Source organism: Leuciscus leuciscus, assembly GCF_965113295.1.
Source record: "Leuciscus leuciscus genome assembly, chromosome: 23".
Lineage (NCBI taxonomy): Eukaryota > Metazoa > Chordata > Actinopteri > Cypriniformes > Leuciscidae > Leuciscus > Leuciscus leuciscus.
Window position 1 is genome coordinate 26,019,648 of NC_138747.1, and position 19,018 is coordinate 26,038,665.

General features: G+C 38.2%; 1 protein-coding gene across 2 annotated transcripts in view; it reads right to left on the reverse strand.

Annotated features, from left to right (window-relative positions):
- abca7 (ATP-binding cassette, sub-family A (ABC1), member 7) overlaps positions 1–19,018 on the reverse strand; it is a 55,635-nt gene that overhangs the window by 27,745 nt on the left and 8,872 nt on the right. For both annotated transcript variants that reach the window (XM_082156357.1, XM_082156358.1), the window contains exons 8-22: positions 12,596–12,688; positions 11,573–11,810; positions 10,572–10,711; positions 10,160–10,474; positions 8,736–8,941; positions 8,448–8,624; positions 6,981–7,203; positions 6,667–6,888; positions 6,292–6,496; positions 5,252–5,365; positions 4,855–5,026; positions 4,574–4,705; positions 4,107–4,246; positions 3,854–3,991; positions 3,550–3,770 (exon numbers count right to left, since the gene is read on the reverse strand). In XM_082156357.1, the coding sequence (XP_082012483.1) occupies positions 3,550–3,770; positions 3,854–3,991; positions 4,107–4,246; positions 4,574–4,705; positions 4,855–5,026; positions 5,252–5,365; positions 6,292–6,496; positions 6,667–6,888; positions 6,981–7,203; positions 8,448–8,624; positions 8,736–8,941; positions 10,160–10,474; positions 10,572–10,711; positions 11,573–11,810; positions 12,596–12,688 (2,736 nt within the window). The remainder of the gene's footprint in view (positions 1–3,549; positions 3,771–3,853; positions 3,992–4,106; positions 4,247–4,573; positions 4,706–4,854; positions 5,027–5,251; positions 5,366–6,291; positions 6,497–6,666; positions 6,889–6,980; positions 7,204–8,447; positions 8,625–8,735; positions 8,942–10,159; positions 10,475–10,571; positions 10,712–11,572; positions 11,811–12,595; positions 12,689–19,018) is intronic.

Below are 19,018 nucleotides of genomic sequence, written 5' to 3' on the forward strand. Positions count from 1 at the left end.
AAACAAGGTTCGCTCAAATCCCACTCCGACATTATATTTCTCTGTGCAATTCCTTTCTTGAATATACACACTACCAGTCAAAAGTTTTAGATCGTTAAGATTTTTAATGTTTTTAAAAGAAGACTCTTCTGCTAACCAAGGCTGCATTTATTTGATAATAAAAAATAAAACAGTAATATTGTTAAATATTATTACAATTTAAAACAGCTGTTTTCTATGTGAATATATAGTTAAGTGTAATTTATTCCTGTGATCAAAGCTGCATTTTTTGCATCATTACTCCAGTCTTCAGTGTCACATGATCCTTCAGAAATCATTCTAATATGATGATTTGATGCTCAAGAAACATTTATGATTATTATCAATGTTGAAAACAGTTTTTTACATTTTTATTTCAGGATTCTTTGATGAATAGAAAGTTCACAAGAACAGCATTTATCTGAAATAGAAAGCTTTTGTAACATTAAACACTACCCTTCAAAAGTTTTTGGGTCAGTAAGAATTTTTATTTTATTTTGGGGGGAAATAAATAAAAGAAATCAATACTTTTATTCATCAAGGATTAGTTAAATTGATCAAAAGTTACAGTAAAGACATTTATAATGATACAAAAGATTATATTTCAAATAAATGCTGTTCTTTTGAACTTTCTATTCATCAAAGAATCGTGAAAAAAAATTGTACATAACTGTTTTCAACATTGATAATAATAATGAATTGTAGAGCTTAAGCAAACATTTCCACATCGCTGAGATTAGATGCTTTCTTTACTGCTGTTTTCTCACCCCTGTCATTTCTGTTGTGTGTTTATTTTATTATTGAGTGGAAAGCATGTAGCACATAAATATTAAATATTCATCTAAATGCCACTCTCATCAGTGTAAGTGGTGTCAGGATGTTACTAATGGCGCTTTTCCACTACACAGTACTAGCTCGCCTCGGCTCGACTCGACTCGACTCGGCTCTGTTTGGTTTTCCACTGTGTAAAAGTTGTACCTGTACCTGCTTCCAGGTACTTTTTTTCGTACCACCTCCGGCGAGGTTCTGAGCGAGCTGAGGCGAGCTGAGGCGATACTAAAATGTGACGTGAAAACACGGCAGACTGCTGATTGGTCAGAGAGAATCGTCACTATTCACTGCGTCATCATTGCACGCGCCAGACGGAGTATCCTGAATAAAAAACAGCAAAAACAAAAACAAAAACATCCAAAAACAGCATACACTCGATTTCCTCCATTGTCCTGTGTGTGTGGGTAGCGGGTGTGTCTCGCGCGTCTCGCGTAAAAGATTAAGTCACGGCAGTTTCCTGCGGCGTCGCTATGACGACCAGGTACTATTGTGGAGGTACTATCTGCAATGGAAAACGGAGCGAAAAGCGAGCCGAGCTGAGTCGAGTCGAGTCGAGTCGAGTCGAGTCGAGTCGGTACCAAGGGGCAACATTCTGATCTGAAAAATGAAGCCTACCCGGAAGTGCGAAAAACTGCAATACATCGAAAATCCGTTAGGGGAAGGTCCCAAAAGGGAGCAAATGTCCATAGCCCCCATGTTAAAATGTCCGTTTTCACAGCATAAAATCATGTTTTTACAGGTTGGTCCCATGGACTTTTATTGGATTTTTCGATAGGTTCCGAGTGCCTGACAATGGCGAGGGTAGTGAATTTTTTTCTAACTCGTTAGTTTAGATAGTATTTAGATATAAAATGTATGACAATAAGGGCGTGGTTAACTTTGATTGACAGCTTGATTGACAGCTGAAAGGCAGAATGACAACATAAGAAGCGCCATTTTTTAATACAGTTGACATATAATACTACTGTTTCTGTATCATGAAATGTAGTTTTAAGAGTTTTTCAGGCGAGAATGTAGTTGTTTAAAGCTCAAATCTGTGGTTTATTTATAAAGATTTATGAAAATTGTATCCAGTTGTGAGATCCAGCGATGACCGGGCGCTCGGCGCGATGTACCCCGCCTGGAGCAGCCTTTCATCGGCTAGACGTTTTGAGGTTTGCCGCTGACTCTGGCGTCTCTGTAGTGGTTAAACATGAGATATAATTCGTCTTGTCTATATCTAACGGGCGATTTTTGGTCTCGTGGGCAATCGTTTTGGCTGAGGGGAAGTTTCATAACTTTATAAGCTATATTTAACTTGTACCGTTGTATGGTTAGACTAGATCGAGCGCATGACTTTTTATGTTTGACTGAATTGTTTGCTTTATTTGTATAGCTTATTGTAACTTTACCTTTTACTTATACTTTTATAATAGCTAATATTGATAAAACTGAAATTTAACAAAAAGAGACTGGGTTGAGTTTTGTCATTTTAAATTTTAATACAACGAAGATGATCTGTAATGTTGTTTACTGCAACATCTGTTGTTTAATACAAATGCACATATTGCCTGGACCATATTAAAATGTTTAATATTTTTATATTATATTTAAAACGAAAAGAGGCAGGTTTGTGTTTTATATTTCGTTTTGTTATAAATAGGCAAACGTTATGTGCAGTGAATATAATCAATACGCGTTGCCTGAACCACATTTGTGTGGCTATAATGTTTAAGATTTCTTTAAATGAAAACGAAAAGAGTTAGTATGGTGTTTTATAACATATTTCGTTGCCTAAAATATACACAGAGATAACCGGAGTAGCAGAGCGAGCTGAGTGACGCGCGCTGCGTCAGAAGGTGGGCGGGGTTAGGGTTTCCCAAGATTTTCCAAGATGGCGCCGCCCATACCCCCCATAAACGGCTTCAAACCCGTTCTTCAGAAAGTCTATGGGTGACGTCACAGACGCTTTGTCCATATTTTTTACAGTCTATGGTCGGTACTGGTAATGGAAAAGCGCCATAACAGTATACCGGTGCGAAGGTATTTCAAACTTCCTTTTACCCCTAAGCAAAGAACGAAAAATAAGTTTACTGTGAGTATATACCAAAATGAATCTTTGCTAACTCAGTTTCTCCACACTCCCTTTCAATTTCTTCTCCTTCTTCTTTCTTACCTTTGATGTTTACTGGGCATTTACGTATAAGGCTTGCAACTTTTAAACTACATAATCTTAGACCTATTGCCTAATGTCCCAGACACACTTCATGCAAAATCAAAGAACAAACTGGTGTGAAGCATTTCGTACAAAATCAGGCCAAAACCAAGTTTGTTTGGAGGTTGTTTTCGGGATTTCACAACAGCTTGCCAAAGTAAACTATGGAAAAGTTCTCTTCAGCTGGTAAACACCTTCAAACTACTATTGGTCTGTGGCGATTACATAATGGATAGGTGTGCTCTGAGGCTCCGCCATCATTGGCATGGAAATCTTCTCCGGTTCATTTCTTCTGTTCCGTCGAGGTCAGACGCGAGTAAAAACATGAATATACTAGAGAGCTGCTTTGAAGTAGAAACTGAAGTTGTACGTCCAAGGGGTTCAGCTGACAAAAAAGTCTGGGAAGCCTTGATATAAATGATGTGCTTAAGTCAGGGTATACTCAATAGGAACTGGAATATATGCCTAACCCTCTTGGCTTCTGCTTTTCATGAGGGACATCTCACCTTGCTTGCTGCAGTTGAAGGGAGTTTGCCAGTGCTGATGCTGCTCGGTGTCCTATGCATCTCTCTCTTGACCAGCGTAAGGTAGTATCCTGTACCAAGACGTGCCTTGAGGAAGAGAGGCGTTCCACAGCAGCACAGCTTTCCCTGGGATATGATTGCAATGCGGTCACCAAGGAGATCAGCCTCGTCCATGTAATGTGTGGACAGAATGATGGTGCGGCCTGAAATTCAAAGGGTGTTAAGTCTGGTAGCTGACAGACCAGTAGATTATATTCAGTCTTCAAAAGGCAAAGCTTTAAAAGACCTTCACGGTATTTGAGCAGAAGGTCCCAAATCCCGCGGCGGGAGTAGGGGTCCACACCAGCTGTGGGTTCATCCAAGACCACAACCTTTGACCCACCTATGAAAGCGATTGCAACAGACAGTTTCCTTTGCATGCCACCTGTCAAGAAAGACAAAATAAGCCCAAATAAATGGTAGAGGTCACAGTTTAGAGAACATCATAACAGATATTGAACAAGTGAATGGCTTTGAAATGAATATATTTCTTAACCTACCCGAAAGGTTTTTTGTCTGCTCATGTCGTTTGTGTTGTAAGCCCACATCCTCCAGAAGTGAATTTATCTCTTTCTCCACCTCCTCCATGCTAATGCCCTTCATTCGACCATAGAACCACACATGCTCCTCCACTGTCAGGCTTCAATGACATACAAGAGAACACCAATAATGTAAAAAAAAAAATACAGTATAGAAAGTTTGAGCTTGTCTCATGTGGCAACACAAATGTTTTGCATTATGATAACAAAGAGAGTACTATGGTGGTACCATGCTAATAATGTTGATATTATATTATATATAAAATAGTCAGTAAAAAAATAATCAATTAACAAAAATAACCAGTATAGGTATCAACTATAAAACAACAACAACAACAACAAAAAACTCTCAGAGTAGAATTAACAAAGCAAAAGTAAAATGATCACGGTATCACTCTTTTATAGTTTTTTGTTGACTGGTGTCTTACATGTCAAAGAGGACGTTGTGCTGGGGACAAACTCCCAGAGTACTGCGGATTATGTCCATATCTGTGCGAATGTCCATTCCCTTCACGTATATCGTACCAGCAGTGGGAGGAAACAGTCCTGTTAGAATGGACCTGTGAGTCAAAACATCATGAAGTATTGAATGAGTTGCAGTAATAAGCTAATCAATTAGTTAGAGCTTGATAAAGTAAATTTAGTAAGATTTAAATTTAGTTTAAAGAACATATTACATATTTGTACAGATACATTTTTGAGCCCTCACATGGTGGTTGTCTTGCCAGCTCCATTGTGACCCAGAAAAGAGGTTATTTGGCCCTCATAGAACTTCATGTTAAGGTGATTGACAGCAAGCTTGGACCCTTTTTTATAAATCTTTACTAAGTTCCTTATGGAAACTCCTAGAATCAGACTTGCCGGCTCAGCTTCAATCCGATCTGTAATAAACATTGTAATTAAGAAATATTGGTAACACTTTATTTTACAGTGTCATTGTTACATATGTTACATGCAGTTACTATAGTAATAACTATAAATTGTGCATAATTACATGCAACTAACCATAAACCAAACCAAGAGTATTAATCCAAATATGTTCTAAAACAAATACTTAAAACGTCTGTATTACAAACGCAGTGCCACTTGTAGTTTGATGCTCTTACCATCTGTTTCCTCTATAGGTGCTGTAGGAATGGGCAACCCCACCTCTAATGGAACCCCACCCCAGTAATTCAGCTGGAAGATAAAATACCATGGTCTGGGGATCCCATACTGCCCTGTGAAACACATCCAATTATTGACATTTTTTCACACAGACTAATTCAACACAATGAGTGTGTTTACATGTACAATCATACACTTGTCATATACTATATCATCTACTAAGTTTAATCAGCCGAGAAGTTATAAAACAAATTCTGTTTGACATGTCCCAACACAGTACCATGTTATTATGAATGACCTAGATATTTACCCTACTTTCCTAGATTTTTACCCCACTTTTGCTTTTTAAATACCTTTACCATTGTTCTGTCAGTTCACTCAAAATCTGGCTGTGAAACAGGAATGTCTGGGGATTAAACGCAATAATTTAAATCTCTTTTTCTTGCATTGTCTATTAATTTCATTTTTTTCATTCAAGGATGCATTAAATTGCATTAAAAATACTTTTATAATGTTACAAAAGATTTCAAATAATATAATAATTGAAAATTCAATAATTACATTTTTATTCTCAGTAATATAAATAATTTCAAATAAATGCTATTCCTTTGTACTTTGTATTCATTAAAGAATTCTGGGGGTATAATGGTATCCACAAAAATGGATCATGTGACACTGAGTGAAAGTGAAAGTGAAAGTGACACGTGATGGAGAGAGGAGTAATGGCTGCTACAAATTCAGCTTTGCCATCATAGGAATAAATTACACTTATGTATATAAATTAATGTACTATTATCACAATATTACTGTTTTACTGTTTTTCTGATCAAATAAATGCAGCCTTAGTGAGCATAAGTGACTTCTTTTAAAAACAATCTCACCAACCCAAAACTTAGCATAGCGTACATCTAAATACACTCACTGATGAATCAAACTCACTAAGTTACTCACTAAACAAACTCATGTTAATTATCAAAGGAAGACACAGCTAGAACTGCATGTATATCATTTTGCGTTTGCTCACAGAAAGATGCTTTACCTGGAAAAACAGCTTCAATGTACCAAGTGGCGAGAGCATAGATGACAGCATCTACATACAGCATCACAATGGAGGTGGTAAAGTTGTAGCTGTCTCCCTCCATGGGGCTGGATCTCAAGTTAAACCACTGGATCCCCACACCCTGCTCTTCATACTGAGAGAAATACTCACAGCCAAAACCAAAGGCCACTGGAGACAGGAAGCTCTACAGGGAAACAAGTCATTGCTTCAGACGTCTGAATTGCAGGGTTTGTTAGAAACAGACAGAAGTTTAAGCTGTCATTTTCTAATAATCTTCTCTGCAGCTTTCAAATCTCATTCTCGTATATATTATGATATGTGTTGTGTGAAGACGTGTAACGACTGAGCTCTCACCGCTAAGATCCTGTGTGTGCTGGTCAGATATTCTCTCCAGGCCACACACAGCACATATGGCAGGTAAAGGGTGAAGTAAATGAGTCCTCCACACGCTGCTGCCAGGTTAGCACGTGAGAAGAATGTGCTGATGAGGAAGCAAAGCATGATGGTGGCTGTAGCAAATGCGGTCAGGAAGAAGAAAACAACAGCCGGGTCACTGTAGGGTAAGATATCTCCCCACTGCAGGAGAGAGAAGAGAGTCAGAGAGATCAAACAGGGCACTCTTTTGACAGATGAGAGAATGGGCTCAGGAGAGCTGTCACTTTGTTCACCTTAAGGGCGGCGATGAGGAGTCCAGCGCTGAACAGGAAGGGCAGGTAACTGCTGATGAACCAGCTGAGCCACAGCATCCCAGAGCTCAGGCCCATGATACGCATTGTCTCCTTCAGACGAGCTTCTTTCTCAAAGACCACACCCTTTATGATCATAGCCACAGAATAGATCCACGCCAATGTCATAAACAGAGGCAAAGAACGATTCAGGACACGTATGAAGCTAAAAAAAAAGAGAAAAAAGGTAATTGACAAGTTTCAAAAATGGAATGATTTTGGAATTTTATGACTCATTATCAAGCAAAAAGTAATAGCATTTTTTCTTACACCTTGAATACAAATACTACCATACCGTAGGGGTCAGTAAGAGTTTTTAATGTTTTTGAAAGAAGTCCTTATGCTCACCAAGGCTGTATTTTTTTAAAATATTTAATTAATATATATTATTAATTAATTAATTTTTTAAGTAAAAACAGCAATACTGAGAAATATTATTACAATTTAAAATAACTGTTTTCTATTTTAATATATTTTAAAATGTAATTTATTCCTGTGATGCAAAGCTGAATTTTTAGCACCATTACTCCAGTCTTCAGTGTCACATGATCCTATATAAATCATTATAATATTCTGATTTGATGCTCGAAAATAATGTCTTATTATTATCAATATTAAAAACAGCTGTGCTGCTTAATATTTCTGTGGAAACCATAATAAATTTTTTCATGATTCTTTCATGAATAGAAAGTTGGAACAGCATTTGAAGTAGACATTTTTAATAACATTATAAATGACTATACTGTCACTTTTGATTAATTTAATGCATCCTTGCTGAATAAAGGTATTAATTTTCTTTAAAAAAAAAAAAAAAAAAAAAAAACTCTTACTGGCCCCAAACTTTTGAATGGTAATGTACAGTTGATTATCTTAATAATTATATTCTATATGTTTTCAAATCGATTTTTTAACAAATATTAATTATTATACTACAGGGCCGTTGAATGCTTGAATCTGATTGGTTGACGAACGTTCTAAGGTGTGCATTATTTTCAGGGAAACGCACGGCTAAAGTAGTTCCAGGCAGGTCTTGAACGCATTACAGTTCCATATCACTTCGCGTAGTCAACTGTAATAACGGAAAATAGGATACAATTCATAACAAGAAAAAGCATTTAGCCCCGTGCGCTTGATCTGCAATTTTCAATGTCTAGCTTCACAATCAATAGAAACATGTAGTTTAATTTTAATAAATAAAGTATATAGTCCTATCTATAATCAAAATATGAAATTTTACAGCCTCAACCAATCTTGCTTTATATGTCATAAAAAGTTAATAATAATAATATTTGTTATAAAATAATATTTATTAACATGAATTATAAAAAAACCGAGTGATGGATGTAGTGCAGAGTTATTGGTGTACATTGTGGAACAACATGTGGTGTGAAACAGAAGAGTGAGACTCACACATCATCAACAAAGCAGGGGTAAGGCATCTGTTGCACGTATATGCCCGTGTTTGGCTCTTTACCAGTGAGCAAATGTGTCACAGCTCTCTCAACTAAATCCTGTACGTAAATAAAACCGCCCCAGACATAGCGAAGGTCACTGAATGGTTCAGCAGCTGGGCCTGGATCCCAAAATCTGTCAAATGATAAAACATGATATCAGCTTAATTAAACAGCTGACCGTGGAAGCACTACACAACTACATTTCTCTGTAAACTTAAGTGTGTGTGTGGACATTTCAATATACTTGTCTTTGATCTTGTTTGTGCGGGTTACATCATCTATATCCATGCGGATCTTGTACTTGACATGAGGAGGCAAAGAGGATGATGAAGGGTCTGGGAGGAGGAAGACTATTCCGGCCCAAAACTGACGATCTTCCAGCAGTTCCAGGGCTCGTTCGACTAGCTCACCCTCCGTGGCCAAACCCTCAATTTTATTCAAAGAGAAGCACTGGAACAATACAGGGTATAGATAGACAACAATCAATATTAATGCTGTGGAGTGTCTCAAATGCAAGTTGTTGACAATATATGACAATAATAGCTATGAGTATAAATTGGCTGACCCAGCCTAGCTCTAAAGAATCTTAGATCCATTTATAAAGCGTCATAGGTAAAGTAGTAGTCTTTATACATAGCAATTTTATTTCAATTAATAATTTTTCAACCTAAAGTCTACGTGCAATTTGTGACATCATTTTGTTGATACACCTACATTAATTATTCATTGAAGTTGTCTATATAGTCCTTTTTCAAAGTGGAGTACTGTCTGGTTATTTATTACTGGACAATTTATGAGGTTGAAGTCAGCATTTAGTCATAATTCGTTGTATGCCAAAATTCAATGCAAACTGTATCCACAAGCCATTAGATTCCTGAACAACACATGAAACACTAACTCCCTATTATCCTCACTGACTGTTACCTTGATTGTTGCACAATGTATATTTGAATTTTTTTTTTTTTTTATGCATATTTTTGTATATTTAGTTTGTGTATATACTATATTGTATATTTTTGTTTAAGGGAGACTTGCAAAGAAAGAATTTCATTGTGTGGTCTATGTGTTTTTACTGTGCACATAACAATAAATCTCTTGAATCTTTAATCTAGAGGAATAGCAAATAGTATAGATGGTGTAGGCAACTATTTGTAGTGGAGTGTGCATCAATAGAAGAAAAGGAGTTTGTGATGATTATATCTGTTCTAACGTTCAGCTTCTGAGAATGTGAGGAATTAGTGTGCAAGGATACATATATAAACCTAAAGAATTCATGGGATTATGTGTTTCACGTGGACTTTAAAGCTGTCTCTTCCTCATAGACTTATCCTAATAGTAATTCTTTACTTTAATCAAAATAACTTCCCCTCCCTCTTGCAGCAACATCTCTTGTTTTCTCTGATGATGTGTTTACTGGTGCGAGGGTAGGAAAACACATCACTTAACCATTCAATCCATTCCAATGGACAAAATCCAACCCTACATCTTTTCTTGTTCAAAAAGCCATTTCACTCGATGTACTATTAGAACTTCCGTTTCATGCTGACTTTAAGGATACATACAGCACACCCTTTTCACATGTTTACTAGTGTCCTTGAACAGATACCAAGCAAAATCAGGTTTACTGGTTTAACTGGTCATAAGCTGCAGGTTTCCTGCTAAGCGTACCTTAGTGAGTTCTGACAGAGTGCTGAAGGTGTTGTTTAAATCCTGGTATAGATCCAACCAGGTGGGCGGCGCTCCATTCCTACGGGGTGTATCTGGGTCAGGCGTTGAGAGGAACCGGGAAATGCGAGAGGCCGTCCAAGACGTGTTTTCCAGACGCAGGTTCACAACTACCGCCACCTCAGGCCTTCTCAGAAGATCCTGCAGAAGCCGAATTTCTACACTGCTCTCCATGAAGGTTTTGATTCTGGGACTCACTTCCAGCCACGCCTCCTGCACATCATTTAGAATCTGGAAGTCCTGAAACGTTTTGTTTACCTGGAGGAACAAGAATTTCAGGAAAGCATCATAGACATTGTATTTTTGAACAACAGACATATTGCACACAGGATGAGGGAGCGGAGAGGGGCGGTACCTGTGACATGATTGTACGGGTGGCTGGTGTGTCTGGTGTGTATAGCAGCTTTCCAATGAACAGTGGTTTAATACCTCGCCACACAATCCGTGAGAGAGGGTTCGACTCCAGACTTCGAATCAAGTTTTCACAGAACGGAGCTATAAGTAAAAAGAAAATCAGACAGGATTTGTTTCAATGTAAAAAAATAATAATTTCAAGTTACCCCTGATGCCCAAACTGGAATGTGAATCTTTGTTAAAGATGTTAAAGGAGCCTGAAAGTTACATTTGAATCGAATGTTAAATTCGATTTATGATTCATAAGTTTCTAAATTCAATTAAAATTCCCTATTATTTCCAGGGAATCCATTACTGTGGGTCAGTAAACCAATCCAAATATTTCAATATTATCTGATAAATTCAGTTTCTTTAAGTTCTCAAATGCAAATAAATAAAATAAAAATCAGCTATATCCTAAGACCCCTGAAATATTTTCTGCTTGCCCAAATAAACAATGTAAAACAAAAAATTTTCATATAGAAAAAAATGGTGAGGTTTTCACACAATAACAGCACTTTATTTCAGCAGCAGTGGCCACACAAGGAGTTGGCAACCTTGTGTGTGTTTGACTCGAGAATATAGCGCTATTATAAGAGAGCTGTCCACTGCTCAACTGACCTCCTGAGGAGAGATCAAACATGAGGTGCTCAGAAATGAGGCTTACTGATGGAACTGATGAGAGTAAGCACAATCCAGTGAAAGGCAGTAAAGAGTGCAGCGTGTGTATGTGAGGGCACGAATGATGCCACACTACATCTCAATTAATTAATGCAAGTAACTCATTTAATGTTTATATACTTTAAAATATGGACGGCTACTTTACTGAATCACGTTTAATTTGATTTTTTTTATTTTAAATCAATTGTTAACCGAAACAAATGATTCACGATTCAAAAATCCATGTTTCAAGATCAATGCATATGCATCGTTACACCCCTATAAATGAGTCAAACATCTTACTGGTGCTGTTCTTATTTTCAAGGTCTGTCTCCTCTGACACGTTTCTGCCCAGGAAAGATTTGATGTCCTGATCTTCATACCAGTTGAATGAAGGGATTCTCTCTCCCCCTGCCTCTGGATGTCCACACATGATTCTGGAGAAGGCACGAAAACTCTCGCGTGGCAGTGCTAAACGGTTTTCAGGTGTCAGTAGCCTCATCTCTGAATTCAGCTCTGAGAAACTGGACAGAGAAGAGATCTGAGGGAGAAGAGAGAAACAGATTAATTGCTGTGATGTGAAAATGGACATCTAGCATATGTGCATTAAAAATGTATTATTTAACTATCATGAACAAAACCAGTCAAATGTTTTATGCTAATTAAATCATTTTAAATAATTAAGTTTAACATAAAGTTGTATTTTCAGCATCTTCCTTAAGTCTTCAATGTCATATGATCCTTGAGAAATCATTCAAATTTGGGGCTCAATTATTGGTGCTGAATTATTAATAATGGATATTGTTATTGTCAATCTAAAAATGTTGCTATTTTTTGAGTATTCCAAAGAACAGCATGATTTTGAAATAGATCTTATCTCTTGTAACATCATAAATGTCTTTACTGTCACTTTTGATCATTTTAATACAACTTTGCTGAATAGAAGTAATTATTTGTTCTTACTTACCAAACTTTAGAATGGTAATTTATCATGGTTTCCACAAAATATTAAGCACCAACATTTTCAATATTAATAAGAAGAAGAAATGTTAATTGAGCAGCAAATCAGCATATTGGAATGATTTCTTAAGGATCATGGGACACTGAAGACTGGAGCAATGCATCTGAAAATTCATCTTTGCATCAAAGGTATGAATTACATTTAAAAAACATATTAAAATAGAAAATAGTAATCCTAACTATTCCAACTTTTGATCTGTAGTGATTGTCATGCAGTTTTCATGGAGAAAGGAAAAGGCAAGATTAATGTTTCATTAGTACAGTAATTGTGAAACTTTGGCATTAATATATCTGAAAATGACTCACATCATCCATAACTGATGCTAGTTCCTGAGTTACAGAGGAAACAGACCGACTGATGAGCCGGAGATCAGCCGCGTTTGCCTGCAGTCTGTCTCTCTGAAAGTAATGAATATAAAAAAATTATTTAAAAAACAGTTCAAATATGAAACAGAGATTTCAAATGGCATTGAAACAAATAAGCACATTAAAAAATTTTTTTTTTTAATCTTTATTAAGGACCATGTACAATTTCCAACATAAATGTTACCATTTGATGCATTGAGTTAGCCATAGGCTAATTTACATCTGCAGTCCAGCATATGTACAATTCTCTTCCAGGAAAACGGCCAAAAATACTAATGACTAATAATGCTACATTTTGTCCAATCAAATCAAATTCTCTCTAGAATGAGAATGTCCCTCCTCCTGATACCACCTATCAGTGGTTCGGAGTGCATATAAAACCTCTCAAGTCACATGATAGAAAACGAGGCTTCGTTACATCGTATTATTTCGTACCTTTGTATTAAACATTTAAATGCTACGGCCCGTTTTCTGTGCGGAAAAAAAAGAGAGAGCATATCACCCCGATTCTAAGATCATTGCACTGGTTACCAGTGTGTTACAGAGTAGAGTTTAAAGTATTACTTTTAGTTTATAAATCTTTAAATGGATTAGCTCCAACGTATCTATCAGAATTACTAACGAAACAAAAGCCTGCAAGGTCTCTACGCTCTTCAAATCAGGCCTTACTGTTTACCCCAAAATCGTGGCTAAAGCGCAGAGGAGATCGAGCGTTTTGCATCGCTGCACCAAGACTTTGGAATACTCTCCCAATTAGCTTAAGACAGGCTCCATCTCTTATTATTTTTAAATCCAAACTAAAAACATTTTTATTTTCAAAAGCTTTTGACTAAACGCTGTCTTTTTGTATGTGCATACATGTGTTTTTTTTTTTAAGTTTCTTATTATATGTTGTTATTTGTGAGACTATGTGGAAAGCACATTGGTCAACAGCTGTTGTTTTTAATTGTGCTATACAAATAAATTGTCATTGTCATTGTCATTGTCATCATTGTCATTGATACATTTTGATGGTTTGCTGCTAGAGGGCATTGATCTGGTAATCCCATGAACCACTATCCAATATATATCTAGTTCAATCATGAAAATCTAGATGGCACTGACAGGCCACTCGCAATCTGTAAACATTCACATAATTTACTACACAGCAAAAGCTGATAGGCCTCTGCTGATTCTGCAGCTAATTAGCTTGCTTGCTCAGCATTTAAATGTCTGGTTCTTTTTCAAGCATACGTTTCACTATGTCTCACTATGGGATACGCCCCTTCCGCAAATTCCTTAGCCCTATTACATTACTCCAATTGGCTGGCAAACATGATGTTGTGTCTCGGAGTGGCTTCCCCACCCCTCAGTATAAGAGGAGCGACACAACGTCACTACGACATTCAAAAACCTCTTCTCGCTTCACACCAGAAGCCGACAAAATTTGGATAAATCATCAACAAACTTCTGGAAGAACTACTGGCCACCACGCCTTTTTTCACCTGGCTCCTTCAATTTGCATTCCAGCTGATTGCAAGGATTATTCGGTGAGCAATGTAGACTATCCCGGCTAATGAGGGAGATTCTGTGCAACTTTGTTCACGCAAGAACAAAATTTCATGCAAGGATACAAACCAGGTCTGCTCTGCATGTCTTGGGCTGAAACATACCCAATTGGTGATCGAGAATCATGGTTCCTGTGAACACTGCGCACGCTTCACTATGAAGAGCCTTCGTCCGCAAGCTAGCACCCCAAGCTAGCCTGTCGTGGCCGGCCGTGGTAGCAGAAACCGCAGTCTCGCTACAAGGGTAAAAGGCTGCCGCTTTATTCCTGCATTATTAGAGCTCCTAGGTTGCGGTTACCTGTAAGGACAAACCATTTACTAGCAAGATACCCGTGCAGGGAGGATCCACTCTCGATGTGGAGGGGATGGAGAAGGAAGGACTTTTACAAATGCCCCCCATGGAGCTAAAAATTGCCCCGCACGACGATGCCATCTAACGTGGATCAATTCCAGTCAAGCATGACAGAATGCACTTATAAAGCAGTCGCTTTCTCTGTCAGGGCTCTGAACGCGATCTCTATGCTGACTGTATACCAAGCATCTTCAAAGATGCACAGTTCAAGCCGAGGGCAAAACCATGACCACAATAATCATTCACGAGAGAGGACGATGGCTTAACTTGGCTAATCTGTCTGACGGAAAAAGAAGCCATCCTAGACGCACCGGTTGTCACAGAGGGTATTTTTGGCTCAGATCTGACACAGATGCAAAAGAGATGCAAGGAAAAGAAGAGAGATGATGAGGCTTTGCAACTCTGTATGCCTAGAAAGACGCAGACTGCACCCTCTCCACTACCGGTTATGGCGCGCCCACCCCCCAGCTTTCGCATTCCTAGACGGCAGAGACAGAACGAGAATGCAGCGGAGTACTGGAACAGAGAACTGCCTGGCCTAGGAAGAACTATCCGCCTGCAACAACTCAGACGGTCCAGCCAGCTCCTCGTCCTCATCTTCAGGGAGTGAGGAGGAAGAAGGAGGCAGTTTGATGGGGTCTTCTCCAGGGAAAGGAGCCAACAGCTAGCTCCTGACCCTCAGTCGTTCAGCGTTCAACAAGGGACGAGTTTCGAAGTTCCCAGATGTTTTGTGTGGAACACAGAGCCCGGTTGGGCCAGGGGAAGCAGAGCAGTGAAAAGCTTTAAAGTATGAAAAGTTTTCACTGTATACTCCCAAAAATGTTGCACAACATATTAACATAACACAGTATAACATCCCCTCGGGGAGTTATCGTTCCCTTAGAGGTGGTGAGCCACTTAGACTCTGTCCAATCACTAAGTGGCCACGTATGCGCAGTACAGACCACAAACTTGCTCACTACTCAGCCATACGATGGCACCAGAACGCCACCAGATGTGGTGATTGTGGTTGGCAGTAGACTTTGAGGCAGGCTAAATGGCAATATAGAAGTTAGGATATCCCATAGTGAGACACATAAACTTTTGCTTGAAAGTGAACAAACAATAGGTTACTTGCGTAACCCCGGTTCTCTGATAACATTAAGTGAGGTGTCTCACTAGATCACCCTCCTTGCTGTGCGAAGCAAGGAAAAGGTGTTCATACTTTGAATGACGAAGGGACTTTGGGTCGCTACTCTTACACTGTGGGGGCGGGAAGCCACTCCCAGACACAACGTCATGTCTGCTAGCCAGTTGGGGCTGGCGTAATGTAATAGGGCTTCTGAGGAAAACGCGGAAGGGGCTTATCCTATAGTGAGACACCTCACTTAACGCTTTCAGAGAACCGGGGTTACGCAAGTAACCCTTTTGTTCAGTGTTCACTGTATGCTGGTCTTTCAGCACACTCTCAAACCTTTCTCCTCCCCCAGCTCCACCTGTCTAGATCTTCTACAGGATATATGTATGCATATTCAAACAGAAGAAGCATATCTTACATGTTTATAACATCGTGTCTGTGTCTCTAATGGATATCCTTTAACATACTAAAGTTGTCATGATTGAAATTGTTTCAACTGATCTCCATTTTATAATGTAGGTTCAGATTTAAAGGGCACCTATTATGACCCTTTTCACAAGATGTAAAATAAGTCTCTGATGTCCCCAGAGTATGTATGTGAAGTTTTAGCTCAAAATACCCAACAGATATTTTTTTACAGCATGTTTAAATTGTCATTTTTGGGGGGCTCAGAAAAACGCGCCGTTTTAGTGTGTATCCCTTTAAATGCAAATTAACTGCTGCTGCCGGCCCAAAAGGCGGAGCCTCACGAGCTCACGCTCAGAGCCAGGACTATCTCATCTGATAATATCAAAACAGAAACACTAAGTAGCGGTGTTCATTTCGACTTGGAGTCGGACAATATTGCCCACAGAGCCAGAGAATATACAGTGGGTACGGAAAGTCAAGTCAAGTCAAGTTTATTTGTATAGCGCTTTTCACAATACAGATTGTATCAAAGCAGCTTCACAGTATTAAATTTAAATAATACAACAAAGTTTGTTTCAAGAGGAATTTATTGATTGATAAAATTAAATTAAATATCCCCAAAATATCCCCAACTGAGCAAGCCAAAGGCAACAGTGGCAAGGAACCGAAAAACTCCATCAAGTGACCTAATGGTGTCCTAAAACTCCATCAGGTGACCTAATGGAGAAAAAAAAACCTTGGGAGAACCCAGGCTCAGTCGGGGGCCAGTTCTCCTCTGGCATTTATGAGCTAGAGGCCGGATTGTAGTTTGAACTGTGGGATTATATGAATGCCTGGCTGAAGAGATGCGACTTTAATCTAGTTTTAAACTGGGAGAGCGAGTCTGAGCAACGAACAGTATCAGGAAGACTATTCCAGAGTTTTGGAGCCAAATGTGAAAATGCTCTCCCTCCTTTGGTGGTTCTGAATATCCTAGGTATCTTAAAGAGCGCGATGGATTGTAGGGCGACAGAAGATCCGTTAAATAGACAGGAGCTAAGCCGTTTATGGCTTTATAAGTCAGTAGCAATACCTTGTAATTAATACGGAACTTTATAGGTAACCAATGCAGTGATGATAAAATCGGTGTTATATGATCATATTTTCTTGATCTCGTAAGAACTCTAGCGGCGGCATTTTGGACTAACTGTAGCTTGTTTATTGAGGATGCAGGACAACCAGCTAATAAGGCATTACAGTAATCCAGTCTCGAGGTCATGAATGCATGAACTAACTTTTCTGCATCAGAAACTGATAGCATATTACGTAGCTTAGCAATGTTTCTAAGGTGGAAAAAGGCTGTTTTTGTAACATATGAAATATGATTTTCAAAAGACAGGTTGCAATCGAGTATAACACCCAGGTCTTTTACTGTAGCGGATAAAGTAACAGGACATCCTATGATGTTAAAGTTGTATTGTGCGAGGTTTTGTGGGCGGTTTTTTGAACCGATAAGTATTACCTCTGTCTTGTCTGGATTTAATAAAAGAAAATGACGCGTCATCCAATCTTTTATATCTTTAACACACTCTGTCAATTTGGAAAATTTAGCGTTTTCATCCGGCCTTGATGAAATATATATTTGAGTGTCATCAGCATAACAATGGAAACTAATTCCATGTTTCCTTATAATATTTCCAAGTGGCATCATATATATTGAAAATAACAGAGGGCCTAACACAGATCCCTGCGGCACTCCATAGTTTACTGGAGTTATGATCGATTTTTCTCTATTTAAATAGACAAAATGGTAGCGGTCAGATAGGTATGATTTGAACCAGCTTAGTGCTTGTCCTTGAACACCAGTATAATTTTGTAGTCGATCTAAGAGTATTGTGTGATCTATAGTATCGAACGCAGCACTAAGATCAAGTAAAACTAGTATTGAGATCTAAAGACAGATCTAATAAACATGTTGTTGTTTTAGATGAAGTGAAAAGTTTATTTAACTCTTTTTGTTCTATAGTTGTAAAGCACTGTAATTGTTCTTGCGGGGTGATAATTGAAGCTGAATTATAAGGCGCGATTGAAGATTGAACGTTTACAATTGTGGTTCTGATGCTTTCTATTTTCTCAGTGAAGAAGTTCATGAAATCATTACTACTGAACTGTAACGGGATATTTTGTTCGGGTGACGTCTGTTTATTTGTTAGTTTAGCCACGGTGTTAAATAAAAACCTTGGATTATTTTGGTTGTTTTCTATTAGTTTGTGGAGGTGCTCAGCCCTGGCCGCTTTTAGGGCCTTTTTATAACGTGACATACTGTCTTTCCACGCGATTCTAAAGACCTCTAAATTAGTTTGTTTCCATTTACGCTCTAAAATACGGGTTTCTCTCTTTAAAACATGCGTAGTATTGTTATACCATGGTGCTTTATTTTTCTCTCTGACCTTTTTTAATTTAATAGGTGCAACCACATCCAATGTTCTAGAGAGAATGGTGCTCATAGTGCTAGTTAGTTCTTCTAGTTCATCTGTTTGTTTGGGTTCAGGCAGCAGCTGAGACAAATTAGATAAGCAAAGTATTCAGACCCCCTTAAATTTTTCACTCTTTGTTATATTGCAGCCATTTGCTAAAATCATTTAAGTTCTTTTTTTTTCCTCATTATTGTACACACAGCACCCCATATTGACAGGAAAACACAGAATTGTTGACATTTTTGCACATTTATTAAAAAAGAAAAACTGAAATATCACATGGTCCTAAGTATTCAGACCCTTTGCTGTGACACTCATATATTTAACTCAGGTGCTGTCCATTTCTTCTGATCATCCTTGAGATGATTCTACACCTTCATTTGAGTCCAGCTGTGTTTGATTATACTGATTGGACTTGATTAGGAAAGCCACACACCTGTCTATATAAGACCTTACAGCTCACAGTGCATGTCAGAGCAAATG